General features: G+C 46.1%; 8 protein-coding genes across 8 annotated transcripts; 3 read left to right on the top strand and 5 right to left on the bottom strand.

The window, feature by feature from the left end:
* Positions 1-340: 340 nt before the first annotated feature.
* Positions 341-1,510, bottom strand: EMWEY_00033280 (hypothetical protein, conserved; the record flags this gene model as incomplete). Its single annotated transcript, XM_013481842.1, has 1 exon — positions 341-1,510. The coding sequence occupies one exon, from the start codon at positions 1,508-1,510 to the stop codon at positions 341-343; it is 1,170 nt and encodes a 389-aa protein (XP_013337296.1).
* Positions 1,511-2,514: 1,004 nt separating this feature from the next.
* Positions 2,515-4,088, bottom strand: EMWEY_00033270 (hypothetical protein, conserved; the record flags this gene model as incomplete). Its single annotated transcript, XM_013481841.1, has 4 exons — positions 2,515-2,582; positions 2,798-2,832; positions 3,457-3,664; positions 3,941-4,088. The coding sequence occupies 4 exons, from the start codon at positions 4,086-4,088 to the stop codon at positions 2,515-2,517; spliced, it is 459 nt and encodes a 152-aa protein (XP_013337295.1).
* Positions 4,089-6,142: 2,054 nt separating this feature from the next.
* EMWEY_00033260 (hypothetical protein, conserved) lies at positions 6,143-10,268 on the bottom strand (the record flags this gene model as incomplete). Its single annotated transcript, XM_013481840.1, has 5 exons — positions 6,143-7,025; positions 7,289-7,419; positions 7,943-8,760; positions 9,046-9,219; positions 9,920-10,268. 5 exons carry the CDS (start codon positions 10,266-10,268, stop codon positions 6,143-6,145), a joined length of 2,355 nt encoding a protein of 784 aa, XP_013337294.1.
* A 493-nt stretch (positions 10,269-10,761) lies between these two features.
* Positions 10,762-13,078, top strand: EMWEY_00033250 (hypothetical protein, conserved; the record flags this gene model as incomplete). Its single annotated transcript, XM_013481839.1, has 6 exons — positions 10,762-11,292; positions 11,764-12,087; positions 12,301-12,350; positions 12,525-12,586; positions 12,709-12,785; positions 12,980-13,078. 6 exons carry the CDS (start codon positions 10,762-10,764, stop codon positions 13,076-13,078), a joined length of 1,143 nt encoding a protein of 380 aa, XP_013337293.1.
* Positions 13,079-14,158: 1,080 nt separating this feature from the next.
* Positions 14,159-17,664, bottom strand: EMWEY_00033240 (hypothetical protein, conserved; the record flags this gene model as incomplete). Its single annotated transcript, XM_013481838.1, has 10 exons — positions 14,159-14,221; positions 14,486-14,873; positions 15,108-15,202; positions 15,490-15,840; positions 16,050-16,179; positions 16,423-16,568; positions 16,739-16,831; positions 17,092-17,338; positions 17,447-17,487; positions 17,662-17,664. The coding sequence occupies 10 exons, from the start codon at positions 17,662-17,664 to the stop codon at positions 14,159-14,161; spliced, it is 1,557 nt and encodes a 518-aa protein (XP_013337292.1).
* Positions 17,665-19,861: 2,197 nt separating this feature from the next.
* EMWEY_00033230 (hypothetical protein, conserved) lies at positions 19,862-20,904 on the top strand (the record flags this gene model as incomplete). The annotated part of the gene is made up of 3 exons (XM_013481837.1): positions 19,862-19,997; positions 20,308-20,409; positions 20,852-20,904. The coding sequence occupies 3 exons, from the start codon at positions 19,862-19,864 to the stop codon at positions 20,902-20,904; spliced, it is 291 nt and encodes a 96-aa protein (XP_013337291.1).
* A 255-nt stretch (positions 20,905-21,159) lies between these two features.
* Positions 21,160-21,971, top strand: EMWEY_00033220 (hypothetical protein; the record flags this gene model as incomplete). Its single annotated transcript, XM_013481836.1, has 3 exons — positions 21,160-21,294; positions 21,667-21,710; positions 21,833-21,971. The coding sequence occupies 3 exons, from the start codon at positions 21,160-21,162 to the stop codon at positions 21,969-21,971; spliced, it is 318 nt and encodes a 105-aa protein (XP_013337290.1).
* A 2,100-nt stretch (positions 21,972-24,071) lies between these two features.
* On the bottom strand, positions 24,072-25,662 carry EMWEY_00033210 (co-chaperone GrpE, putative; the record flags this gene model as incomplete). Its single annotated transcript, XM_013481835.1, has 5 exons — positions 24,072-24,164; positions 24,372-24,434; positions 24,646-24,897; positions 25,151-25,261; positions 25,402-25,662. 5 exons carry the CDS (start codon positions 25,660-25,662, stop codon positions 24,072-24,074), a joined length of 780 nt encoding a protein of 259 aa, XP_013337289.1.
* Between the last annotated feature and the right edge of the window lie 1,203 nt (positions 25,663-26,865).

Below are 26,865 nucleotides of genomic sequence, written 5' to 3'. Positions count from 1 at the left end.
ATATATATATATATAAGGGTGTATACCCCTTAGATGTTCGGTAGTATTACTCATCATTCCCTCCCCTGCAGGGTGAATGATGATAAATGAGCACTTTTCTTGGCTTCTGCTGCTGCTGCTGCTGCTGCTGCTTCCTGTTTGCTGCTTCTTAGGAGCAGCAGCAGCAGCAGCTGCTGCTGCTGCTGCTGCAGCAGCAGCAGCAGGTGGAGCAGCGACCCAAGAGGCTTCATTTATTTGTTCTTCAAATAGTCGGAATAAAGAAAATTCTTAAAAAGTTGTACTGCAGCAGCAGCAGCAGCTGCTGCTGCTGCTGCTGCTGCTGTTGCTGCTGCTATTTATATTAGAGGAATCTATGTAATTTTCCTCTTGTTCTTCTTATATAAGTTATTTTTCTTGTTCTTGTTTCTTGTGTAGATGCTGTTGTCTCTATATCTGTTAGTCCTGCATCTGTTCTTGCTGCAGCAGATACTTTGCTGCGTCCTTCTGCTGCTTCTGCTGCTGCTGCTGCTGCTGCAGATGCAGCAGCACCACCAGCAGCAGCATCTCCCTCACCAGCAGCAGCACCTGTACCCGCCTCAACAATAACAACATTATTATTATTATTATTATTATTATTATTATTGCTGCTGCTGCTGCTGCTGCTGCTGCTGCTGCTGCCTCCCTCATCCTTAAAAGGTAGCTGAGGAATTTGGCCAAATTCTTCGACCTCTACCTCTACTTGTATTTGTTCTTCCTTAGACCATCTAGTTACTCTTCTTATTAATTTATTTTTTTTATTATTAATAAAAGAAAAAGGAGAGGAGGAGGAAGAAGAAGAGGAGGAAGAGGAAGAGGAGGAAGAAGAAGGGGAAGATAACCAATATTTATTTATTATTGCTCTTAATGCCATTATACCTACTACTGTTGCTATCATAGTAAAATGTTTTGCATGGTTTGCTGCTGCTGCAGCAATTCCTCCTCCTCCTCCTCCTGCTGCTGCACCTGCTGCACCTGCTGCTGCTGTTGCTGTTGCTGCAGGTATTGCTCCTGTTGCTGCACCAACTGCGGCATCTGAACCAGGGGCAGCCGCCATTATTAATGGGGCTGCTGCTGCTGTTGCTGCTGCTGAACCTGCTGCAGCAAGGGTTGTTGATGACACTGGGGCAGCTGTTGCTGCTCCTGCTCCTGCTGCTGTTGCTGATGGTACTGCACCAGCTGGTACTGCAGCAGCTGGTGCTGCAGCAGCAGCACCTGCTCCTGCTGAATGACTTGTAGAAAGGAATGCATGTCCTGCTGCTGCTGCGCTGCTGCCGCCAACTTTGGTGAAGGCACCGCTCTTTGCTGCACTAGATACACCTTTTGTTAACATAGCTATACCAAGGACCTTCCCTCCTGCTGCTGCTGCTCCTCCTCCTGCTGCTGCTGCAGTTGTTGTTGCAGCTAAAGATGTACTACCGCCTGTTGCTACCAGTGTTGCCCCTCCGGTCTTGAGGAGGACAGGCGCAAAGGCCAAGGAGGTAAGCAGCGGCATCCTGCCTACTCCTTATAATTAACGTGTATATTCAGGTGTATATACACCTCAGCAGCAGATGCTCAACTCTAACCTAGTGACGAATAAGAAAGGAAGAGGCTGCCTTGACTCGCGACAGCGACTTGGCGGCAGCCGGCAGACATGCATATACGCAATGTATGGGCGTAGCTGCCCATACTTATGAATTATTAAATAAAATTATTGTATTAAATAACAAAAAAGATAATATTATTCAATAAATAAGAGAGAAAAGAAAGAAACGGATATCGATACCCATAGAACATGCGCACCCGCTATAGAAGAAGAAGAGGAATAAATGCCATGAAATCGGTAATATATATAAGAGTTCTCCCTTAATTCTTCATCATTTATATAATATATAATATAAAATATACTTTATTTCTTTTTTAATCAAGAATAAGAAAGAAAAGAGCACAACATGCAAGGACCTACCGCTAGATTAGAACCCTAGCCTTGCCTTATATATAAGGCCCCCCCACCATTTATTAGTATGCCTCCCCTTTATAGTAAACAGACAGGAGGCCCTCGTCAATAAGACGCATTATATAAATTGATAAAAAGAATAAAAAACAATAATTATTAAGAATAAATGTATAATTAGAACAATTAAGAGTATATAGTTCATTTCCTTCCTTCTCTGCACCACCGGCCTATAGATAGATACAGTTACTACTATACAGACCTAACCAGCGATTCGTTAGCAACAGCAACTGCAACAAAGTAATTTATTATAATTATCTTTTAATTATCTCTTAATATAACAGAAACAAAAGAAAAAAAGCTGCATGCAGTTAATTGTTGCTATTTCTCTATTCATGCGTGCTCCCTCTGTCTGCTAGCAAGGAAACATTGAATGAGCATAAGCAACAGTCTTTGTGTCTATAAGAAGAAAGAACAACAACCATTGTTTTTTTTCTTCTTTTCTCCTATAATTCTCTATTTTATGAGAGAAATATACTTTAATTAACAGGAAAACATTAATATTAATCATGAATGATGTAGTTATAGGTCTTGACAGCCACTAAGGCAGCAACTCCTGCTGATGGATTACCTATACAAGTTAGCGCAGGCAAGAGGAGGAAATGTGTTATTCCCTTCTTATACAATAATAAAGGTAATAATAAGCAAAAAAGGGAATATTTTCTTTATTTGCATGCATTTTATGTCTTAGATGAAGTATTTAGGGTTTAGGGTTTAGATATCTAAACCCTAGACCCTCCATAGTTGAATAATGCGCGTATTGCCGACTACATCGTTAGGGTTTACTAACAATCCTTTCTGCCTCTTTGTCTATTTTATTCCTGCATAAACCCTAAACCCTAAACCCTAAACCCTAAATACTATTTAATTTATATTTATTAGCTATTTACTGGCGGAAGGAAACGTTAAACTCGGGTGTCTATGATTACCCGAGGTCGGAAGGCGACACAACGAAGTATATGCGCCTTTAATGCCTCTCTTTGCTGCTTTGCTGCTGCTGCTGCTGCAGCAGCAGCAGCAACTGCTGCTGCTGCAGCTGTTGCATTGCTGCTGACGTCTTGTGAAGGAAACAAAAGGCCTTAAGGAGCAAAAAGAAGCGAATTGGCCTTCTGTTTCCCTCTATTAACACAGCAAGAAACAGGAAGGAGAGGGGAAGATAGACGCAGCAGCAGCAGCACGAGCACTCTAAGGTATTCGTGCTGCTGCTGCTGCTAGTCTATATATTGGCGGAAGGGAGGAGGGAAGAAAGAAAGAGTAAAAGGAAGAGAAAGGTGTATTGAACCTCTTCTTTCCTTATATATCTCTCTCTTTCTTTGCATAAAATACAATTATGTTTTATTTATTGTATTTAATTTATATTTATTGTATTTAATTTATAATTTATATAAATAAAGATACAAGTTACACTACTGACAAGCAAAAAAGATCACAAGAATTCTGCATACCGCGCTCCCCTGCTGTCTGCAGTAGATAAACGGATTGTTCTTTGCTCCTCTGATCGGACATTTCGTGGTAATGTAGAAAGAAGAGGAGCAAATAAAGGAAGGAAATATAAAGCTTGCTCTACTACGTCAGGGGCGGCGCCTGCTGCGCCTGCTGCTGCTGCCTGTTGCCCTATGGCACCTGCAGCATTGCCGATAGCACCAGCAGCCACTGCAGCACACAAAGACACAGAAAATAGTTTATTAAATAACATGTTTATTAAATAAACAAGAAATGATTAATTTTATTTAAAAAAGGGAGTCAGTTTCTCCCATGAATAGGCAGACAATGCAGTAGCTTTCTATGAATATGCGGTGGTGCCTATACATGTATGGATCCAACCGGGCACGATAGGGAGCAAAAGATGGAGAAAAAAAAGCACAGAATAATAGACTAAAAGAAAAAACACAAAAGAAAAGACGTATAAATATATTCTTTATAACTTACTTCCCATGGGAGTCATGCCTATTAAGTTATTAGCAGCACCTAAACCTCCAGCTAGAGCTGCTTGGCCCGCTCCCCCAAGAAAATTGGCGCCTGCTGCGCCTGCTGCGCCCTTGGCAAGTAGGACGGGGGCGATGAATTCTGCGGGCATTTGCAGTAGTAGCCTGTATGAGGAAAAAGGAACAAAAGGAACAATAAGACATTTAACGGGGTAAAAGGGTTTGTTCCCTATAATATAGTAAATACCCTATTCTTTAAGACCCAATAGTAATTAATTAAGAAACACAGAAAGAAATAACTGTAAATGCAGCACACGCAAGAAGAAAAAGATTCATTAAAGAAAGAAAATAGTCATAGAAAGAAAGATATCCGCATTAGAAGGTATATTGAGCCAACAAGGAGGAACAATAAAGACAAAAAAAAGACGACCGCGGGGAATATATACGCCACCTCTGTGTACACACAGGACATTTGCTGGACAAATGGACGACAAGAGGACTCTGTAAATGCAGAAAAGTTTATAAAATTAAAAGGTGTAAACAAACCTTAAAAAATACAAGGAATTAACGGATTGAATATCTAAATAGTCTGTCCTCGTGAGGCTCGGGGTCTTATATAACGGCGTGGGGACGGCGGCTACAAGAGCTTCAACGGGAAATGAGCCGCTGCTTCCTCAACAAAAAGAATAAATGTAGTAAAATATTAAAAAGTAAATCAATTAATTTAAAGGACAATGCAGAAAGAACTGGCAAAACATACACAAGAAGCCACACAGCTGTGAGGCCCAGACGACGCAATGGGCGGGCGCAGCCCCTAAGGACGACCAACGCCCCCGAGCTCTGTGGGGGGGCGGCCATAGGTATATATATATTTATTTGCCAATATTAAGAAGACAAATAAATAAATATATAATTATAAATTAAAATTAAAATTAAACATAAATTTAATTAATAGTTTACACATAAGAGTTTTATCAGCAACGCTGCGCTGCCTCTATCTATCTAAGGTTGCGAGGTACCCATCATCTAAGAATTGTATCTTTTGTCTATAAAAAAGATAATATTTTTCTTGTTTTTTTGTTTATATTAAAAGCGAATAACATTTAGCATTGTCTTATTTTATCCTTAATCTCTGTCTTAATATAAATACACAGTAATTATCCTTGATCTTCCCTGCATAGTATATAACGTAGAGCAAGGTCTACCCGATGTTGGTGGTAAGTATGTCCTAAGTTAGTTGGCAAATAAGCCCTTATTCAGCATAAATAGGCTGCATGCATGCACTAATAAATAATTAATAATTGTCTACAGTGTTTATAGCAAGAGCCAAGGATATTTGCTCTTGCATGCATGCAAATTGGGCTGCTGTCTTGCAAAAGTAGTTGTTGTTCTACTAAGCGGTGTTACCCCTCCTGTCTATGAGCTCCCTCCCCTAGATACTTCTTCCCCTTTGTCCTCTTTATTTATTACCCCTATTCAACTTATTTTATTCTTCTTTTCCCTATTTTTTTCCTATAAGAGCTAAGTACAGTCAGCCATTCGTTGGTCTTATTAAGGATACTCCTTAGGAACCCTATGTTTCTTCTTTGCTTGTACGGTGGTGATTCGTGTACCTTAATGTGAATAAAGTAGATAAACTACATACTAAACTATATATTTGCAACATAGTAGTAATTAATTAATAAATATTTACTAATATACAAGGGATTTCCCCTAAAATTCTGCAAGGAGCTGCGCATTCACTGGCGTGCATGAGGCACACCCTACTGCAGCAGCATGCGCAGCTAGCTGCAGCTAGCTGTCCGTGGCTAGCCATAGCTCAGCAGCGTAGAGCTATCGGGAGGGATGAAGGTTATGTGTTTCCTCGTATTTATAATAGAACAAGAGGAAGAATGACGGTATATAGTTGGGGAGCTTCCTGCATGCTGAACGCCTTGCTTGCAACGTAACTACCTACCTACCTACCTACCTACCAGCCCCGTTGCTGATTATTTATTTAAGTTGTGTATATTTTGTTTGCTTGTTCTAATAGAGGATAATAAGAGTAAATATTTCTTGCATGCAGCGTTGCAGTAATTAGACGGAGGCAGCAATGCCGTATTTATGCGGATGTTGTTGGTTATAAAAGAAAGAAAAGGTGTGCTGTACGTACACCTAAACATAATTAATTAATTAATTAATTAATTAATTAATTATATTTATATAATTAAGATTTAATTTTATGTTTAGTCATTGCCTTATGTGCTAAGCCCCGTACCTCCGTAAGCACCATACAAACAAGCCCCAAGCGCATGCGTTGCTCACAAGCAGCATTTGTTTGTCTTTTATTACCTACACATGGCTTAATTAATTCAATTTTATCTGCTGTTGTAGGGGCTTTACCCCCCATTAGGTATGGTGTATGGTGCTGCTGCTGCTGCTGCTGCTGCTGCTGCTGCGTCAGCAGCTCCTCTGCATCCATCTGTGACGCAAGACGATCTAGTGCCCCCAGCAGCTGCTGGCTGTTGCGCTGCAGCAGCAGCAGACCCATACGATAAAAGGGACCCAAATCTTCCTCATTGTTGCTGCTGCTGCTGTTGCTGTTGCTGTTGCTGTTGCTGCTGCTGCTGTTGCTGCTGCTGCTGCTGCTGCTGCTTGTAGGCAGCAATACAAGCTTAAGCCAATTAAGGACACAAGAGATTCTCTCTGATCCCTCAGCTATAGGCTCGTGTCTATTTATAAGTTGAGTTGTAATAACAAATGTTAATATATTTAAATTTATATCTAGTATATTCTCTGTACCTCCTCCTCCTGTTGCTCCTGCTGCTGCTCCTGCTGCTGCTCCTGCTGCTGCTCCTGCTGCTGCTGTTTCTCCATCTGCTGCTGGTAATGCTGCTCTCTCTTGTGATGCTTCTGCTGTTGATACTTCATCACCCCCCGCTGTCTGTCGTCCCTGCTGCTGCTGTTGCTGCTGCTGCTGCTGCTGTTGCTGCTGCTGCTGCTGCTGCTGCTGCTGCTGCAGTACCTCATGACACCATCTCTGTTTTAATAGTATAAGTACAGCAGCGCATGCAGCATCAGGTAGAGGATGTTCCTTAGGGGATAAAATACTCCTAAATAAAAATGTTTGTGCTCGCCAATTAAATACACCCGTCATCTATACACAAATAAATAAATAAATAAATAAATAAATAAATAAATAAATAAATAAATAAATAAATATACAAATAAATATACTGTATACTAACCGTCGCCTCAGCAGCAGCAGCAGGAACAGCAACAACAACAACAGCAGCAGGAACAGCAACAACAACAGCAGCAGCAGCAGCAACAGCAGCAGCAGCAACAGCAGCAGCAGCAGCAGCAGCCTTACTAGACAAATACATTTGTAGAGCAGCGAGAGGTCTCCTCCTTGAAGGAAGGTTGTGTTAGCAACATCTTCTGCTGTGCTGCTGCTGCTGTTGTTGTTGCTGCTGCTGCTGCTGCTGTTGCTGCTGCTGCTGTCTGTTAAGGAGAAGGCACTTATAAATCTCTCATCTTGCTGAGTTAATGTTACCCCTTTGCCTGCTAGCAGTATGAATGCTCTGCAGCAGCTAGTAGATCCTGCTGCCATTTGCTGCAGCAGCAGCAGCAGCAGCAGCGAGGGGTGAGCAGGGAAGCTATGGGGTGTATCGAAGAATTGCTGCTGCTGCTGTGACGCAAGAGGCAGCAAGGAGACACCGTACAGCAGCAGCTGCTCAGCCTTACGCTGCAGCAGCCACCTTGCTTCCCTCCATATGCCTGCTTCCTCTGCTGCTGCATCTAGATGTGCTTGCTGCTGTTGCTGCTGCTGCTCTTTCTGTCTAGCTGCTCCTGCACCAGCAGCAGCAGCAGCAGCAGCATCTGCATGCTGCATATAGATGCATGCAGCCTTAAGGGCCCATACAGCCCTATAAGCAGCACAAATAGGAGAAGGAATAGGGAAGGGGCCCCCTAGCAGCAAAATAAGCTGCGCATACACCAGAGAGGCGCAGCAAAGGGGCCCCACCTCCATGTCTCCTTGCTTAGGGGAGGGAGCAGCACAAACATTTAGCCGCTGCAGGGAGGAGACAATCGTCTCCTCCCCCTTCGTCATAAGGAGACAGCATTGTATGCATAAAGAATCTACTGCTGTCCATAGGAATAAGTCCTCTGCTGTCCATTGCTGCTGCTGCTGCTGCTGCTGCTGTTGCTGCTGTTGCTGCTGCTGCTGCTGGGAGGCAGAGAAGCGGAAGGGAGGGGAACGGGATAAAGGAGACAGTAAGACACGCTGTATAGCAAGAGAGAGACATCTGTTGCTCTTATAAGGAAGGGAGAGTAAGCGGAGGATCTGCTGCTGCCAGGCGGGGTCCTGCTGCAGCAGCAGCTGCTGCTGCTGCTGCTGCTGCAGCTGCAGCTGTGGAGGGGCAGCAGAGGACATATAAGGATCAGGTAAGAAAGGGACAGATAACTCTAGGGCTTTATATATAACAGACTGCAGCGCATGCAGAGCAACAAGAGGCTCATCTTGCTGCTGCTGCTGCTGCTGCTGCTGCTTATTTGTCTCCTTTTCTGTCTCCTTTTCTGTCTCCTTTTCTGTCTCCTTTCCTGTCTCCTGCTCCTCATCCATTGCTGCTGCTAATGCTCTTGCTGCATGCGCTAGCAGCAGCAGACGCAAAGGAAGAGACATATCTTCCCCTGCACCTAATACAGGAATAGATCCACGAATTAACTGCTGCTGCAGCTGCTGCTGTTGCTGCTGCTGCTGCCCCACCTGCTGTTGCTGCTGCTGCTGCTGCTGCTGCTGCTGCTGCTGCAGTTTAGTATTAATATTAAGTACACGTTGTGCTGCAGCAGGCAGCAACCTAGCAAACCCTCTTGTTGCTGCTATTGGGTTCTTAATAGGGAGACACTTATTAAGAATAAGGGAACATAATTGCGTAGTAAATCTATCTTTTTTTTTTTTTATTTTTGCTGCTGCAGCAATTAATCCTGGCAGCAGCACACATTTGAGGTGTACAGACACCTCAGGACTTGTTAATCCCTCTATTAGGCACATATACGATTCTCTTGCTGCTCCTCCTCTTACTAAGCTGCCTATACACCCCAATACAGGAAAATGCATGCACGGACCATATAATATTACTTCCCCTTCTTTTATCTCTGCATAAGCAAGAGATGTAATTGCTGCAGCAGCATCACCTCCTGCTGCTGCACATGCTGCTGCTGCTGCTGCTGTTGCAGCCTCTGCAGATGCTACTGCAGCACCATTAGCTGCTACTCCTGCTCCTGCTGCTGCTGCAGGAACTGCAGCAGCAGTAGCAGCAGCAGCAGCAGCAGGGAAGACTAATACAGGAAAAGTTATACCAACAATTGCAGGTAAGGGGAGGGGCCCCTTATTAACAAGAGAGGGACCTGCGTATACACCTGAGAGGCAGGCCCTATATTCCTTATAAAAATCAAATGCATGCTGCCTATACACCACATGGCTTGGAGGAGGGCTAGCTGCTGCTGCAGCAGCAGCAGCAGCAGCAGCAGCAGGATCAGCAGCAACACCACCACCACCACCAGCACCAGCAGGAGGTGCTGCTGCTGCTGCTGCTGCTGCATTAGCAGCAGCAGCAACAGAGAGTCTTAATCTTTTGCTGCAATTATTACCTCTAAATAAGGAAGACATAACATAAGAAAGGGAACGAAGAAGAGAAGGAAGACAGCTACCGAGTGTACGTACAGCTAATGGATCTTTTTCTTTATATATAAAATAATTAAATAAGGCACTTAGTCTTGCTGCTAGCAGCAGCACTGCAGCACAACAATACATAAATAAATATAAATATATAAATGAATAAATTAATTAATATATGTAGGTATAGGCAAAGGTATTTACCAATGCTGCTGTTGTTGCTGTTGCTGCTGCTGTGTTGTTGTTGTTGCTGCTGCTGCTGCTACTTATCCAATTACGGAGTGTATATACAGCTAAATGTTAGGGTTTATATCTTCTACTTACGTCTGTCCTCTGGTGTTTCCTCTCTTTTTCCTTTTTCCTCCGCTGCTGCTGCTGCTGCTGCAGGAGCAGCAACACAGACAAAGGCGGGATTAATCCATGCCTCTATTGCCTTAGCAGCAGCTTCGTCAAGAGACAACGCAGGTGTATCTGCAGCAGGGGGCCCCAGGGCCTCTTCTACTGCAGCAGGTATAAGGGGTTTATACAGCAGCTCCCGTGGCAGCTGCACGCGGAAGACAGGTCTTTGCTGCTGCTGCTGCTGCTTGCTATGCTGCTGCTGGGTGTGGTGGTTCTGCTGCTGTTGCTGCTGTTGCTCTCCATTCTGTTGTTGGTGCTCCTGCTGCTCCTCCATCTTAGAGCGCTGTTGCGTTTGTCTCACTGCATTAGAAAGAAATACAAAATAAATAAATAAATAAAATGTCTAAATTTAATTGTTTATTCAATTTATATAGGCTGTAAGGTGCAGTGACACCGCACACCGATTGCTGCTGCAGCACATGCAGGCCCAGCGGCAGCAGCAGCATGGGCAGTCACAACTACCAGCAGCAACTGCAGCAGCAGCAACAGAAACAGCAGCAGCAGATCCTGCAAATTATCTTCCCTTCTATTAAGAAATATTTCTCCTATGGCTTCTTAGATCTTCTATTTTCCTCCCCAAACCCTAAACCCTAAATCCTAAACCCTAAACCCTAAACCCTAAACCCTAAACCCTCGATCCGGAGGCCCCAAAGAATCGAAGGTTCATTTCTTCTCTTCCATACAAATCTCTACAGATCTAAGGCAGACGGCACTGTATATATACCCTTAAACCCTAAACCCTAAACCCTAAAGGCTAAACCCTCGGAATGACTGCCCGAGTGTCGGGGGGCCCCAAAAGGGCCCCCAAGCGGGCAGCCCATTGGGGGGCCCCCCGCGATGACGAAGGTAGTACCCAGGGGAGCAGCGATGAGGAAATAACATCAAGCAGCAGCAGCGGGGAGGAAGAAACAAAGAAGAGAGGGAGCAAAAGACTTCAGCTGGATGAGGGTTTGCTGCAGCGTGTCCGTAAAGTGCAGCAGCAGCAGCAGCAATTGCAGCAGCAGCAGCAGAAAAAGGGGCAGCGGTTGCTGCTGTTAGGAACAAAAGAAAGCAAAGATCAGCGTGAGCAGCAGAAGAAGAAGGCAGAGCAGCTGCTGCTGCAGCGCCAACTGCATGCAAAGTTAATTGGCCTCCGTGTTACCGAGAACACAGCCCTGCGCCTTGCTAACAGATTCCCTGCAGCAGATGTGCTGCAGCTGCTGCTGCAGCAGCAGGAGGAGACAGAAGCAGCAATTACTTCTGTAAGGAAGGAAGCAGCACGTACCTTCGTGCTGCTGCGTCAGCTGCAGCAGCTAATGGTACCGCAGTCCTCATTAGCTGCTGCATACACAGCAGCAGCAAAGAAAGGTAATACAACAGCAACTGTTGCAGCAGCAACAGATGCAGCAGCAGAAGGAGGCTGGCAGCACAAAAGAGATAAATATACACAGCAGCAAATACAAGGAGGGGAGACAGATGTATGGAGGCTGCTAGGTGTGGGGCCCCCTACGCAAACCCTCCGCTCTGTTTGTCTATCCAACATTGATGCTTGGCATCAGCAGATCTGTACAGGGGTAAACCCTAAACCCTAAACCCTAAACCCTAAGTCGTAAACCCTAAACCCTAGCTACTATACTCTTACTTTTTTTCGGGGAGCGAGGGCAGGGAAGAGTCACAAACCCCTTGACGTTTAGTGTTTAGGGTCTAGGGTTTAGGGTTACCTGCATGCATTTGCGCTTATTCATTTATTTATCTATTTATTTATTTATTTATTTGTTTTTTTCTTGCAGAAGGATAGCCGTTTTTCTGTTTTTAATCAGCCAGTGTCTGTACAGTTGAAGAATGCAATGGAGAGCGAAGAGGAGAAGTTGCTGCGACGGGCAATATCTATCTGTGGCTATTGCAGCAGCAGCAGCAGCAGCAGCAGCAGCAGGGAGAGTACAGCAGGAGTTAATGAACAAGGGGAAAAAGAGGGGGAAATAGGAGAAAAAGGAGAAGAAAACAATAAAAAAGAGGCAGAAATTGCAACAAAAAAAAATTCATGTTCAGTTATTGCATGCGCAGAGTTGACGAAAGCAAAGAAAGAATCACAACATGAAATATTTGATGATACTGTAGGGAATATTTTTTAATTTATTTAATTCTTTTTCCCCTTTTTTTTATATATATTTAGCATTAATAAGGACAAAGGGAAGGGTTTTATTAAGGGTTTAGGGGTATAACGCATGCTGAATAATGTTACGTTTGTTACTTTTTTTATTTATTCTCTAAGAATTATACTGTTAATATTTCTTCCTTTTGTTTATTTTATTATTTTCTCCCTGCAGGACTTTTATGTTGAGCTACTTAAGGCTTCTGTAGCAGCAGGAGAAGGACAGTGAGTAACACGCGTAGTCCTCTTGCCTCTTATTAGTAGCACCGTCAAGGAAAGAAAGACCCCAAACCCTTAATCCTTGAGGAAAGGATAAAGGGGAATTTAGAGGTTATACCTTGTTGTTTCGTGTTTAGGGTTTAGGGTTTAGGGTTTAGGGTTTGGGTGTCTGGTTTGCAGAGTTGGCTCCTCAACGCTGACGCGGGAAACAGCGTTACTAACAGCCAAAAGAAAGGCAGCAGGTTCGTTTTTCTTCCCTTCTCTTGGTCCTCCCTAGTGTTATATAGGATTAGGGTTTAGGGTTTAGGGTTTAGGATATAAAAATTAGGGACGAGGGTTTAGGGTTTTATTGTGGCGTGCGCAGCCAAGACTGTCGATCGGCGCGCCTCTAAAGGCCGCAAAATTCGTTACAAGCCAATCCCTCAGCTGGAGAGTTTTGTGGTGAGTTGTTGCTGCACAGCAGCAGAAGCAGCATTATTAATATATATAATATATATTATATATAAGTGCTGCTGTCCATCATATAACTAGAGGAGAGCACTCCTCTCTCTGCTGGTTCTTGGTTACCTTTTTCCTTCTTGTTGCTGTTGGTTCTATTGAGGGTCCTGTGCTTGTTTGTTTTGTGGGCGCCACAGTCAGCCATCCCTTGGGTACCCAACACAGATGTGTTGCCGGGAGCAGACGATCCCTTGGTAGTCGAGGGTCTAATGACCAACCTCTTCGCCGGCTCCTAACGGACGGCACCACCCACTACCGTACTTGGAGTTAACCTTCCAGCTAGCCGTTGAGCTAGCTACCTATCCCCGCCGTAACTAAATGCACCGCGACGGTTCAGCTAGCTGCAACGAAATTGTGCAGCAAGCTGAGGCGAGCTAGTGTAGCTGCTTCCAGCTACCAAGCATAGTTATTTTCAATCGCTCTTCAGCCTTTTTCTCAGCTAGCCACAATGGCAGGCCGCAGCGGACCAGCACAGCTAGCTGCAGCTACCTATCTTAGGTAGCTGGGGGCAGGTTGCGATGATTGCGCCGGATAAGGAAATCTGCCGTTGCGTATCGCACCCTACACCTGATCCAGCTAGCCGGGTACCTGGGCCATCTGTTGCTTGTTGCGCATGAGCCGCACACTGAGTAGGCTGTAGGAAATGCATGCAGCTAGCGAATTGGTAGGGCTCTCATTTGGCCTTATTTGAAGTTGTATAACCTGGCTTTTAAGCCGTGTCCTAAATCCTAGTTGTCCTCCAACGCACCCACAAAAACGAACACTAAATCAGCACGCTGGCTTTCGCCTTTCTACGTAAACTCTAGAATAAACGACTTAACCCCTATTCCTAATCGCGAGCTCTGCAGTTTAGCTCTACACCCGGCTCCACACTCTAGTCCTCCATAAATGTGCACAAACCCTCGGCGAACCCTAAGATTGCAGCATTAGCCCTAAACCATCACTATTCGTCTGCAACGTCACTGTAACTGTCAAAGTCAACATTTCAAATCGCAAATATTCACATTAAACTCTGAGCCCTCCACGTGCTCGTTGAGTTCTTACTTATAGTCTTTGCGCCAGGACAGAAAAACAAAGGAATGGCGCGTTTTTCGCGTTTCTCTTTCATTGATGTGTTAACTGGAGTTGTTTCTCTTGTTTTTATTGGAGTTACTACTTCTTCTCCAGCCAAACGCGCATATAGCCCGCGTTAGCTCTTCTGGGTAACGCTCTGTAGGCTTGCGTTGGCGATGTATTTTCCTCGTCCAGCTTCACATCATCATTTATATACTTAGCTATACACTTGTGCATTAATAATACTGAATCACGAGAGCCTCTCAGCTCTTCCGCTGCGAGCCACCTGTCTTCACGTTCTTGACAGCATCAAGGATGGTATCCTTCTGCGGCACCGACAGAAGAAATCAATCAACAAGGAATTATGGCAAGGATTAATAACAGCAGCAGGCGCAAAACTACGAACCAAAATCAAGAAGAAGAGGCGAGATGCAACAGAGGAAAGCTAAGGAAGACAGACAGGAAGGAAATCGCAATTATGCCAAAGCTACAACACTGAAGCAGGTTCCAAGAAGCCCGAATCCTTAACCCTGAACCCTACAATATAAACCCCAAACCCTAGGCGGTACGCTGTGATACGGCGTGCTTACAAGCTTCTCGAAGGCCTGGAAGGAGGCGACGAGTAGATGCGGGTCCTTAACTTTTTGTCCCTCTTCATTGAATACGACGATACTGTTGTTGTCAAGAAGAGGCTGGAGTTGTTTACCGTTGAAAAGAGAAATAATGTTGTCGGCTTCTTCTTTGGCCGAATCTCCCCTGGTGGCCAGAACCCAGTGGCTGTAGACGTCTACCTCGGCTTTGTGTGCTTTTTCCTTCTCCTGCATCAATTTTACGAAATCTTGTGGCTTCACCTCTTCTGCCGAACTGAAGCGGCTGTACATTTCCTCGAAATACTGTTCAAATACCTCTCGCTGAGGATCGTCTGTACGGAGCCGCCGCAAAAATGCCTGGGAGGCGCACTCCCCTTCAGCGCAGAACCTGACCAAGTCAACAAAACAGAAAACGGAAAAGAAGCACTAATACCTTGTCCTTCGCTGCAAAACTTGTAACAAGGGTGGCAAATGACAAAACAGTTGCAACAAGATGAACAGATGCAGTGAACAAGAAACGAATCTAGCACGAATTTCACACGAAAAGAAACCGAAGGCGAATACGCAACAGGGAGCCTGGGGACAAGAACAGGACGTGAGAACTGAAGGAGTTACAACTCACCAGTGCTCTCCTCTCTGTTCAAGGATATCAGCAAACGAGTCGAATACAGCCGCATATGCGGGATTAAATCGTTGGCCCGTCATCGTCAGGTGGTCCTGTGAGCATACAACAAAGGAAATGCCACCGCTGTGGTGTAGAGGGATCTCCGCATTGCAACTGCAGCACAACCGGCTAATGTATGAGGTAAATACACAGTGGCGCAGGCAGTTAAATCGCCAGAATGACGACGATTGGATTTCCCTCCACTTGGCCTTCCTCCCAACGCACACAGTTCCTTTCCCCCCCATCATTGCTGCAGCATGTGTACAGAACTTTACGGTAACTATCGAGGCTGCTGTGTGCAGTAGTGCCGTGCTGATCTCCGTGAGGTGCATCTACCCACCATGATGCGGTTAAGGGCGGCTTTGGGGCGAGGGGGGTCTCTGGCCTCTGGGTGTGGGAGGTAGAAGAGGGCGCTGACGTCGTCTCCTAGTGAATACCATTTGCCTTTTGCGTTGTCTATCTTCATGACAGTGATGGCTGAGCGCAGGGAGGAGCATGGTATGAATGGGTGGCACAAGAAGCTGTACGAAGCCATGAGGCGCCCAACAGCAGCCGATACATAAGCTGCTTCGTCTGTGAAGTGCTTCATGAGGTGGTTGTCCAAGTCGTGCTCCATATCCAACGGCAGCAAATCGAGAGCCTTTTCTCGGGCAAGCGACGCCTCCTGGAACGTGGAGCGCCGCCGCTGTGCCTGCGGAAGGAGATAAAGAAGACAGCACAAAAAAAACAACATGATGGGCTGGCACAGCAATAAAAACACGAGAGGTATACATCCTCGTAGGCAGTTGAACCCGCCTCAGCAGAAGCCATTCGCCCCTGTATTTATATCAGGCAATGGAAACTTTGCGAAGGAGAGGGATAAAAGAGCTGTAAAGGGAGAGCTACAGTGTAGAGTTGTACCACAGACAAGAACCTGTAGCGCTGGTCCTCAATATCCCCCAGCCACTGCCACGGCAACATCTCGGGGAAGAAACGGTAATCACCGCCAGTGCGAATTAAATAATACATCATGTGCTCAATAAAGGCCTTTCTGAACAAATAATTCAAGCAAAGAAATGAATAACGCATGAAAAGCATCCGGAGAAGGGAGGAGTTGAATCTCAACGTGAATAGCATAGCGGTAGTTGACAGAGCACAGGGTGAGGGATAACGGGGAGACAATAACCAAGGACAGAAGGGAGCAAGCCAGCAGATGCCAGCAACATGAATAATGTGCAGCAACAGCAGAGGACAGCAGAAATAAGAAAGAAGAAAACTAATGACAGCAGCAGACACCAGACGCGTCACTTGCCTGTGTATATCGTAGTACTCCCACGAAGGAAGAGTGTCCATAAAGTTGTAAAGAAGAGGGGTATCTGAACGGTCATTGAACTTGCCCATACGTTTGTGCCAATCTTTCCGCGCCTCTTCAACGACAGCCTTCAAATATACACACATACACACGGACACGCACCCATATACACACAAACCACGCTGCTGCTGCTGCTGCTTGGCTTGCTGAAGGAGAACCTGCTGCTGCCGCTCCTGTAGCAGGATATGGCCCTCGTGTTCCTGCTGCTGCAACAAGAACAGCTGCTGCTTGTGCTTACTGGGCTTTCAGGGTCATCTACTCCTGGCTGGTATTGTGAATAGAAGAAATGTTTTTCCACAAACGCCTGCCAATACAAGTCTGTATCCAACCACTGCAGCAGCAACAGCAACAGCCGCAACATCAGCAATTGGTGCAGCAAGAATACAAGCAGACAGAAAAAGAGCAACAAGAAAACCACCAGAAAAAAAAGTCAGGCTAGGAAACAAACAAAGAGATTCACAACCGCAACCCAGAAAAGAAGAAAAGCATCAAACAAGGAATATAGGGGAAAAGAAACCCTAATGGCAAAAGAAACAAGAAAGGAAACGAACAGAGGCGCGAGCATCAAGCCCTCTTAAGACCGAGACGAACCTCATTTGTATTAAGGGCAGAAAGAGGTGGATTATGATAAGAAATCCAAAGAGCTGCTGCTCCTTTATTGATGATTTCTTCCGATTTTTTGACGGATTCTACACAACTAGCAATTGCACTATCCAATAAACTCCAACTTAATTCACTTGATTCTTTGCTTGCAATTTTCTTCTTCTTTTCTTCCAATGCACTCGAAGACAATAAACGCCCAAACAGACGCTCCTGTTGCTCGTAGTGGGCGCGCAGGCTGATTCACACATATACATACGCAAGCCCTAAACCCTAAACCCTAATACACCAAGAGAGTCCTAAACCCTAGACACCGGTGGATTCACGCTAAGACAAGTCTGCTAACCCTATAACGCAAAACAATCCGCTGCAACGCTCGTGTTCGCCCTGCAGTAGAAACCGTAAACCGTCAACCCCAAACCCTTGGAATACTGACACTAAAACACTAAACCCTTAACACAATTCATGCTGACAAGACCTAATTCCCTCTAAACCCTAGACACTAAACCATCAACGCCAGACACCACAAGAACAACCCTGAGCCCCGGATGCGGTGCTGACCATTTTACGAGATCTTTGTGTGCAATTTCTTTTTCCCAGTAGGCCCAGTCTATGGTCTTCCTCTTTTGTTTATCTTCTTCTACACGTTTGCATGTATTGTTAATTTGTTGATCTGTTTGTTTTATTACCCCCCATGCAGCCTGATTCGATGCATCAACGAATTGACCCAATCTACTCCAACTCGAAAATCTTCGAGAAAACGACTGCAGAACTCCCCCACACGGCCTGCATGCACACACCCAAGGGTTGCAGGGGAGGTGTTAGTTAGGGTTTCCACTGCCAAGTTGTTCAACCGTAAGGGGAGCAAGCAGCCGAGCCTCATATATCCCCGCAGCAATAGAGGCAAAAAGCAGACGATGCAGCTGCTGCTCCCCACTCGTGTGCCTAAAGACTACTGCTGTCGCAGCAACTGCTGCATCAGCAACAGCCGCCGTCACTGCTGCTCCTCCTGCTGCTGGTACCGTTGCTCTGCATGACATGACAAAGTTGCTGTGTGTGCTGCTGACCTTCCGATGGGATTCATGTTGGCGGGTCAAGGCGATCAGAAGAAGAAGGAAAGCAGCAGACGCTCGACACCGTCAGAATAAACCTTCAACCTTACATAGGCTCCTGGCCCTGTAGACCAGTGCCTCCTAGTGAATGGAGGGCAGCAGCTGCTGCTGATGCTCTCTAGACAAACGCCTTTTGTCTCAGAAATCACAATTATAATAGCCTATAAATAAACACTCACGCTTAAAGCCTAGGAATAGGGGCCCTGCATGCGTGGCCCTAGAAGAAGACAGAAGGGGGGTAGCGGTGGGCCCTCCAGTGTTACCGCGAATCGCCTAGGGAACCAGAACCAAACATATACAATAATTTTACATTTAATATATAATAAATTAAGTAATAAATATGCCACAAGAAGTGGGAGACATGGGATTTTGATTTATCTAAACCTCTCCACGGAAGTAGTGCGTAGGCTGGCTTAACTGCAGCTAGCAGCACTAGACATTCAACGCTGTAGTGATGCAGACTCATTTGCCAACATGTTTTGTGTACTTTTACTTGCGTTCTGGGTGGACACCGAGTACCGGTCAAGTGTTTAACCACTAAATCCAGCGTTGCTGCATTCACCAGAGGGGAACTTTGGATATGGCTGAATGTGGGGTTGACTCGAAGAAGGGGTTGAAGCTAAGGGTGCTGCATTTCATAGAAGGGTTCCTCCTTGCCGCCACAGCCCCAGGCCTTTGTGCTGGTATGAACGAGACGTGTGAAGCCTGGAAAAAGGGCAGCCTGCTACCGCCCGCGACTCTGCTGCTGCTCAGTACAGTCTTCCGCTAATACTGATGAGATTCGTTAACCGCAGGCTTGCCAAGCGTCAGCAGGGCGGCAAGCTAACAACATGAGGAGGAAAGAACGCAGATCACACAAGAAATATAATTGGCCCCAGCCTCAGCGAAGCGGCATCTAAATAGGTCGTTCGCCACCTATCCGCCGCGCACTCGCTCGTCCAACGGTGTAGCCGTGGGAGGTCGAACCAGGTTTCTGCTACCAGTTTTGCCAGTCGCGGGAGTGCGCATGCTCTAGAGATTCTGCGTTAAGGGGCTTTTTATGCAATTGTGTTTTCTTCCTGAGCTACAGAGCACCGTTTGAGTCCTGTATTTTAGCATTGCGTACGGATCTGTGTAGCTGATTGCAAAGCATTTCAGATCCTACCTTCGATGTCTTACACGGTGAATCTGGAACACCAAACGACACGTGTGTGTGGTGGAGTTCCAAGACTGAACTGCACAGAGAAGCTCATTAGTATCTAAGTTTGAGAAGCTACAGCTTCAGGTTTGCCAGGGCCTGTGTGGCAACGTGGCCGAGTGGTTAAGGCGGTGCCCTGCTAAGGCATTGGGTTCTGCCCGCGTAGGTTCGAATCCTGCCGTTGTCGTTTTCCTCTATTTACATCCTGCCGTTGTCGTTTCCTTGCTAAATCTTAATTGCAGCGCATGCCGGAAACGTTTCGTACTCCGACACACCAGTGACACGATCACCACAGTGTGCTTCCTCCACTAATAAAGGGAGTGACATCTCAAACCAACACTGTTCAATCGAGTATCATTTTGAAGACGCATCTGAATAACCAGAATTGACAGGAACTACACCACCGCGCTAGTGTCTCAGCTCCCATTATATCGCGACGGTCAGCACAGGCGGAGGCAGTCAGACCAGCAAGATGAGGGAGAGCGCATCTACTGCACTTGCTACAGGACTGGTGGCCTATACTTGTGGGGATCAGCGGCTGCCCCCCGGCAACGTGGCCGAGTGGTTAAGGCGGTGCCCTGCTAAGGCATTGGGTTCTGCCCGCGTAGGTTCGAATCCTGCCGTTGTCGTTTTCTTACTGAGTCTTAATTGCAGCGCATGCCGGAAACGTTTCGTACTCCGACACACAAGGGACACGGTCACCGCAGTGTGGTTCTTCCACTAATAAAGGGAGTGGCATCCCAAACCAACACTGTTCAATCGAGTATCATTTTGAAGACGAATATTAATAACCAGCATGGAGAGAAACTGCCCCACCGTTCTAGTGTCTCAGCACCCATTATATCGGGGAGGCGACCTCAGGCAAAGGCGGTCAGACCAGCAAGACGAGGAAGAGCCCTTGTACTGCGCTTGTTACAGAACTGATGGCGTATATTGGGGACAATCAGCCGCTGGCCCCCGGCAATGTGGCCGAGTGGTTAAGGCGGTGCCCTGCTAAGGCATTGGGTTCTGCCCGCGTAGGTTCGAATCCTGCCGTTGTCGTTTCTCCTATTTACATGTGCCTATCATCGAGGTGTTCCTAAGTTTTACTTGCAGCGCATGCCGAAAGCCGTTCATACTCCAACGGACCTCTTGCGCAGTCCCCACAGTGTGTTTCCTCCACTAATAAAGCGAATGACAACCCACACCAGCATTATTCAATCGAGTATCATTTTGAAGACGAATATTAATAACCAGCATGGACAGGAACTACTCCACCGCGCTAGGGTCTCAGTACCTGTTACATCGGGACGGACAGCAAAGGCGGAGGCTGTCCGACAAGCAAGATGAAGAAGAGCACTTCTACTGCACTTGCTACAGCACTGACGGCCTATATATTTGGTGGGTCACCTGCCGCCCCCCGGCAACGTGGCCGAGTGGTTAAGGCGGTGCCCTGCTAAGGCATTGGGTTCTGCCCGCGTAGGTTCGAATCCTGCCGTTGTCGTTTTCTTCTATTTTCATTTGCCTGTCATCTAGGTGTCCGTAAGTATTAATTGCAGCACCGGCCAAAAACCGTTCATACTCAAACGGACGACTTGCACGTTCCCCACAATGTGTTTCCTCCTCGAGTAATGGAGTGGAAAGCGAAACTAACTCTAACACTCTTCAGTCGGTCATCATTTTGAAGCCGCATCTGAATCACCAGCATGGATAGGAACTACTCCACTGTGCCCGCGTCTCAGCAGCCATCATATCGGGACGGTCAGCACAGGCGGAGACAGTCAGACCAGCATGAGAAGCAAGAGCGCATCTACTGCACTTGCTATTGGACTGGTGGCCTATACGTGTGGGGATCAGCGGCTGCCCCCCGGCAACGTGGCCGAGTGGTTAAGGCGGTGCCCTGCTAAGGCATTGGGTTCTGCCCGCGTAGGTTCGAATCCTGCCGTTGTCGTTTTCTTCCATTCACATGTGTCTGTCATCTACCTGCTCCTAAATCTTAATTGGAGCCCATGCCGGGAACCGTTCGTTCTCCGACAGCATTTGCATGGTCGTGCTGCATCCACTAGTTAAGAGAATGGTAAGGGGAACTAAGTCTAACACTCTTCAATCAGGCATCATTTTCAAGACGAATGTGAATCACCAGCATGGAGAGGAACTACGCCACTGTGCCCGCGTCTTAGCAGCCATCATATTGGGACGGTCAGCGCAGGCGGAGGCACTCTTAATGTACTGCTTGTTTTGTGAAGGATCTTTCGGCTGACTGCTATGCGTATTCCTCATGTGTTTCCATGTTTTGAGGCGAACATCAGTTGGTTACCTCCCGTGCAGGAAGGCCTATTGTGGTCAGTCCAGGGAAAAAAGGCAGAATATATGGCAAAAATTTGAATTGGAATATCTAGAGTATCTTCGACATATTTCACGTCGAACTCCTACGCATCAGTGTGTAATGATATTTTTTGAAAAGGCAGAAGCAGCTTACCTTCCATCCAGTGCTTAGGCGTTCTGTCTGCTCAGCGATCGGGTCTGGCTATAGAGGAGGCGACCTGAGATATGTTTTCGACAAGCGTGCTGCATCTGGGTCTACTAGACAACCCGGCATGTAAACAAGATAACATTCGCTCTACTCCATTCACGAACACTGTAGCAGCTCAACTTGCCACTTGGTGGGTAAGCAGCCCGTGAGTAAAAACACATGTATGAAGTTCGCATAGCCAATGCTGCATTTGTCTTGCCCCTCTCCAACAAGCGGAACACCTCCTTGTGTGCCTGACCGGTCGACAAGGCGAGTTTGAAGATGACCACTGATGTGGAGGAAATGCTAACTTGTGTGTAGGATTGATGGACTACAGTTGGAGGGTCAGCGACACCCCCCCGGCAACGTGGCCGAGTGGTTAAGGCGGTGCCCTGCTAAGGCATTGGGTTCTGCCCGCGTAGGTTGGAATCCTGCCGTTGTCGTTTTGTTCTACCTAGATTCAATACGGGCTTGGAACCGCCAGACTGCATGCATCTTCTCTACAGCATACATGAGCTGCGTTGGAGTCTTGCCTCGCTCTTTTCTTCGTTGCATGCTCGCTTTCCCCCTCTCCCGGTGTAGGATACAGTTGATGTAGGGAGAGATGCTAGGTCCACTAGAGCAATGCGTCCCGGCATATAAACAGCAACAGATTCTTGTTGTGACTGCATGCAACCCCTCTATTGTGTCACATCTACAGCATGCTGAGGTATTATGCCGTGGTGAATGTTCTGAGTGTCTAACAGAGAATTCCCATCTTATCATGGCAAGATCCATCTTTTGCATCAATTGAGCACTGTAAGCTAATAAAGTAGCTAATAATAATTACCCCTGTGTACTGTATAGGCAGGTAACCTCAGAAAAATCTATAAAATGAATAGCCATGAGCATTACAGCTCTTCGCCGTATCACGAGACTCCTAATATCCTTATTATCTAGTGTTATATAACGAGGGCAAGAATAAATCAAGGCGGATCTGCAGGAGGGGTTGTCACCTTTTCTTGGCTCATTGCCCTACTGCTAGCTACGCGGTAACCTGGAGGTTCCCCTTATCGCCTTCTGTGTTCCTTACGTTTGTTTGTTCTTTGGTTGCTTAGCTGAGTGGCGTTGTTCCTTTGAGGGTAATACCTTGAATACTGCCAGGTAATTAACTAAACCAACACATTAAGGACCTTCTAATAGGCCATAGCTAAGGAGGCCCTGTAGGTCTGTTGTAGGAAGGTTGACTAGCTATAGAGCCCTCAGCTAGCTAGCGACCTCCAGCTGAGCAAATGCGTATACAGCAAGACTAACCTTGGTTCAAACTGCTGCATATATTCATGCATTCATGCATTGCATGCATGCATGCGGTGCGACGCTAGGCAATATGAATGTATAATGTTGCAACAGCCCCATATCTTGGGGTGTATAGGCAGGTGTCGCTCGGCAACGTGGCCGAGTGGTTAAGGCGGTGCCCTGCTAAGGCATTGGGTTCTGCCCGCGTAGGTTCGAATCCTGCCGTTGTCGTTTATTTTATTTTTAATTAAATAAATATCTTAAGGAAAAAAGAATAATAGTACATGTATTCCTTAAGAGGAATTAAACCCCTGAGGCTGCTGCTGCTGCACCCTCACTGGCAGCTCCTTCCTATCTGCACAGGAAGCAATAAATTGCTCCTAATTCAACTATCTACTCAATGAGTGCATGCATGCATGCACCCGTGACTGCATGCATTTGTGCCTACATGCATGCATGCATGCATGCATGCATGCATGCAGCAGCAACGGTAAAACGCAAGCAAGAAATGCGGAAGAAAAAGCTTGGCCAGTGGCTCCCGTAAAGGAGAAGAGTTTATAAATTAAACGATGGGTGCATGCAACAACAATCCATGCATGCAAAAATAGTGCATGCATGCAAAAATAGTGCATGCATGCAACAACAGTGTGTGCATGCAGCAACAGTGCATGCATGCAACAATAGTGCATGCATGCGACAACAATGCATGCATGAAAAAATGCATGCATGCAGAAAAAAATTAAGTTTGTGCTTCTAGGATCGGCAATTGCCCATCCGTGTACAGCTGCTGTTGCTGCTGCTGTTGCTAGTGCTGCTGCTGCTACGTTTGTTGTTGTTGTTGCTGCTGCTGCTGCAGTATCTGCTGCAGCTCCTGTGCATAGGAATGAAGCCAAAGCCGTTACCCCCAAACCCTAAATTAGGGTTTGACGACGCCAACTTTTGCTGCTCGGAGAATTCTATCTTTTATTCTGTACCCTCTCTGTACTACCTGTGCAACCTTTCCTTTCTTCTGCAACAAACACAAACCCTAAACCCTAAACCCTAAACCCTAAACCCTTAACCAAGATCTGATTTGGTAGAACCGCCGAACCCTTTTTAACACTGACATTTGCCTTGAGGGTTTAGGGTTTCATGCAGTGTTTATGATCGAGTCTAGGGTCTAGGGTTACTAGTACGGTGCCTAGGGTTTAGGGTTTAGGGTTTAGGGTTTGCGTACATCGCTGGGTCCGTCCATCTCAAAGAGGGCCTCATGAAGAGCTGGATCGAATTTTTCGCCCATCTGCAAACCCCACAACGTAAACCCTAAACCCTAAACCCTAAACCCTAGCTCCAACCTCCAATCCCGTGTGCATGTGGACAAACACTCAATTTATGCAAACAACATCTGTAAACCCTAAACCCTAAACCCTAATTGTCCTCCGAAAAGAGCGCATATGGAGACGCCGGCAAACCCTAAACCCTAAACCCTAAACCCTAAACCCTAGACTTACAGGATCATATTGTTCAACCCCGAATCTTTCTAGGGTTTTATGGAAGAGATTATCCGTCAAAGAAATACCATCAACAAATTGCTTTAGCTGATCCAAACCCTGCTGCTGCGGTTGCTGCTGCTGCTGCTGCTGCTGCTGCTGCTGCTTCTCTAGCTGCTGCTGCAGCTGCTGTCTTGCATGCGTTAGCGAATCACCAACATCTAACAACGCCTTCGCAAAACCCGAGATGGCGTAATCCCGAGCCGAAGCAACCTGAACACCCAAACCCTAAACCCTAAACCCTAAACCCTACTTCAGGCGGGTTTCACGCCCCTCTCCTGAATTGTTTATGACTCTCCTCTCCCCTCCATAAACAAATTAAAGTGTTTATTACTTATACACCTAGTGTTTATAACCCTTATTCCCTTCCTCGATCTAGGGTTTAGGGTTTGCGCATTTGCGCATATAAATTAGTGTTTAGGGTTTAGGGTTTAGGGTTTATAGGTACCTCCTTAGAGTATCGAACCCTTGCATTTTCTTGTTCAGCTAAACACCGCAATAATTTATCTTTTAATTCTGCATTACTTTCCTCTAAACCCTTTGCTACCTCACGAGCAGCAGCAAGTTGTGCTCGCAGCTGTACGTACACCCCAACACCACAAACCCTAAACCCTAAACCCTAAACCCTAAACCCTCAAAAAAAGGTGAAAATCAAAGAATTCGACCCGTGCTCAACGCCCCCACACAACTTCAAACCCTAAACCCTAAACCCTAAACCCTAATATCTACTTGTTCAGGGTCTTCTATCTCATCATCTTCTTCGCTGTTTATTTCTTCTTGCAAGTCTCGATCCTTTCTGTCTCCTGTAGGAACACCGCTGCCTTCTGTTGCTGTTTCTCCTGCTGCATCAGGGGAGCTGCTGCTGCTGCTGCTGTTCATTGCAGCAGAGGTGCTGCTGCTGCTGCTGCTGAGGAAACGATACCCTGATGGAGCAGCAGCAGCTGCTGCTGCTGCTTCTGCTGCAGTAGGGAACCGCATATTAACCCCCACGAGACCCCGCAAGGAAGAAGAACTAAAAGAAGAAGACACCGCAGATCTAGGGTTTAGGGTTTGAGGGTTTAGGGTTTTGCGATTTATAGGGAAGGCAACCCCCCCTGCAAAAGGGCTGTTAGTTTTATTACAGCAGTTACTGCTGCTGTTGCTGCTGCTGCTGCATCCGCTGCGGAGGGGACCCCTGTGCCCAACTCGAGCAGCCACCGCGCGAGGGGCCCCCCTCAAACGCGTAGCCATCCGATAGAGATGCATATTTATAAGATATATTGGGGTGTACGTACACCTCAATAAGGCGGTGAGGGTCGATACAAAATCGAGTGGGGAGGTGGAAGGCGCTATTCTATTGGTTCTATGGATGTTAATTATTTATTTTTCTTCTTTTTTCCTTATTTAATGTCTATAAAAGCATTTAATCACAAAGAATCACCACAGAATCCAACGAGGAATGAGCTGTGTATACACCCGAACGGGGCTGCAGCTGCAGCAGCGCTTAATGGAAGGAGGGAAGCGCGAAGACGTAGTCCCGAAGGAAAGAAAATATCCGTATAAATATATTTAAATTATATTTATTTAATTAAATAAACAGAAAGTGTTTAAGGAATTTATTTATTCACATTTTCTAGTGTATAATGATGTGTACATACACCTGAATTCCTTGCGGCCCGATACACGCGAGCACCGCCGCCGCCAAGAAGAAGAATAAATCATTAAATTTTATATCTTATTTTCTTTTATTATCATCTAATTTTATTTTTTTCCTCTTTTTACTATTTAGTTTAATTTGCTCCATCTAAGCAAATATTAAATATATATTAGCTCCTTTATGTCTATTACACGTAACCCCCTCCTTGTAGTACACAGGCACACTATACAACAATGCACTTAACGTAATTGTCGGGTGTATAGGTATTCCTGCAACACTATCTAATTGAATACCCATTATACTGGTGCCTAGCCACCTATCCATCCTCTCTTCGTTACCTCAACCTCCACAAACCCTAATACATTCAGCCTCCCGAGTTCAGCCTCCCTTATAGGCTGCCTCCCAAGCCACCGTCAGCAGGAGGGAGGAGGCAGTAGAATACTATAAGCCACTCATAGACAAGTCCGTCAACTAGCCTCCTACAAGTGACTAAGCAGAGGGCCCCTCTCTCCCCTCGCCCCCCCCCACCCCCCCCCAGAGGACGA

The sequence above is a fragment of the Eimeria maxima genome, genomic scaffold (genome assembly GCF_000499605.1).
Source record: "Eimeria maxima Weybridge genomic scaffold, Emw_scaff441, whole genome shotgun sequence".
NCBI lineage: Eukaryota > Apicomplexa > Conoidasida > Eucoccidiorida > Eimeriidae > Eimeria > Eimeria maxima.
This window is presented reverse-complemented; position numbering and strand designations above follow the sequence as displayed.